At 41.4% G+C, this 1,847-nt stretch overlaps 1 protein-coding gene across 1 annotated transcript; it reads left to right on the forward strand.

The window, feature by feature from the left end:
* Positions 1-689: 689 nt before the first annotated feature.
* OR1L6D (olfactory receptor family 1 subfamily L member 6D) lies at positions 690-1,625 on the forward strand. The gene has a single exon (XM_005606023.4). It carries the CDS (start codon positions 690-692, stop codon positions 1,623-1,625), a length of 936 nt encoding a protein of 311 aa, XP_005606080.3.
* The last annotated feature ends 222 nt before the right edge of the window (positions 1,626-1,847 follow it).

The raw sequence follows: 1,847 nt of genomic DNA on the forward strand, positions 1-1,847 counted from the left end.
ACTTTTGTCCTATCTCCACTATCATGACCACCACCTCTGCACCTATGAGTAGAAGAGGATCTCAATAATTGGAAGCCCTTGTATGAAACCATCCTGATTCAAGGTGGAATTCAGTAGCCTCTTCTACTGAAAGAAGAAGAAAAAAGAAACTAAGGATTTAGTAAAGAAAGAAGTGAAGAAAAATATTTAGAAAGAGAATTGAGAAGACTTCTTACAGATTGGGTTACATAGAAGTTCCTAAGGACATGTGGGAATACTTTAGTTTCTCATTCACGAAGAAGCTTGGAATTTTTAACTTTCCCCTTGTTGGATATTACTCCCTGTTTCTCTATTAATCTGTGCTCCAGATAATGGTATTTCATTCAATGAAAGACCACATATACAAAGGTGGTTCCATAAGATTAGTATTATATAGCCTATATGTGTAGTGCCTAGGTCATCTAGGTTTGTGTAAGTACACTCTATGATACTCTCAAAAACTCAAAGTCACCCAAAGACACATTCCTCAGACCCCCATTCTTAAAGATTGGATGGCTGTATTTCTTAAAGTAAATATTCTTTAATATCTTGACAAATAGCAGTGGACATTTTTGTTACAGGTTGGAGGATAGTGAAGAAATTGTCTTAATCAAATTCCCCTTCATATGTCTCTGACTGCTTCTCCAAATCCTGCCCAAGAAGTAGGAGACATGGAAATAAAGAACTACAGTGGCAGCACATCAGGCTTTACCCTCCTGGGCATCTCTTCCAACCCTCACCTACAGAAGCCACTCTTTGCCATATTCTTCATCATGTACCTGGTCACTGTGGTGGGGAATGTACTAATAATCTGGACCATCCACTCAGACTCACGCCTCCATACACCTATGTACTTTTTTCTCACCAATCTGTCTTTCATGGATATCTGCTTCACAACAGACATTGTGCCTAAAATGCTGGTGAATTTACTATCAGAGACAAAGTCTATCTCCTACATAGGCTGCCTCATCCAGATGTACTTCTTCATGGCCTTTGGGAACACTGACAGCTACCTGCTGGCATCTATGGCCATAGACAGGCTGGTAGCTATCTGCCACCCCTTCCACTATGATGTGGTAATGAACCCACGTCGTTGCCTCCTCATGTTGCTGGGTTCTTGCATCATCTCCCACCTGCACTCCATGCTCCATGTGCTACTCATGTCCCGCCTGTCTTTCTGTGCCTCCCATGTCATTAAGCACTTTTTTTGTGATACTCATCCCGTGTTAAAGCTATCCTGCTCTGACACTTCCTACAACCAGATTATGGTCATAACTGAGACCCCAGTTGTCATTGCAACCCCCTTCCTGTGCATCCTCTTCTCCTACCTGCGTATCATCATTACTGTGCTCAGAATACCCTCTGCAGCCGGGAAGTGGAAAGCCTTCTCTACCTGTGGCTCCCACCTTACTGTAGTGGTCTTGTTCTATGGTAGTATCTTCTATGTCTATTTTAGACCCCTGTCTATGTACTCAGTGGTGAAAGACCGGGTAGCCACACTCATGTACACAGTAGTGACACCAATGCTGAACCCCTTCATCTACAGCCTCAGGAACAAAGACATGAAGATGGGTATGAGAAAATTAAGGTTCATAATGAACTCATAGAAGGAATAACAACATAGAATACCATAATTGAGAGATGTCTTAAAAGATTAGGTAACTTTGCTTCTTACCTATATTTCACATGGCACCCAAAGAGGTCATGAAATGTCATGTTGAATAGCAAAAAGAGCATTGAGCTTGAAGCTAGCATACTTGGTTTCTATCAATGACTTAACTAAATATATGTTAATTCCCTATGCCTGTAGAGTGAGGAATCCAGAATTC

The sequence above is a fragment of the Equus caballus genome, chromosome 25 (genome assembly GCF_041296265.1).
Source record: "Equus caballus isolate H_3958 breed thoroughbred chromosome 25, TB-T2T, whole genome shotgun sequence".
NCBI lineage: Eukaryota > Metazoa > Chordata > Mammalia > Perissodactyla > Equidae > Equus > Equus caballus.

Coding starts and splice junctions, on each gene's coding strand:
- OR1L6D (XM_005606023.4), top strand. CDS start 690: ATGGAAATAAAGAACTACAGTGGCAGCACATCAGGCTTTACCCTCCTG.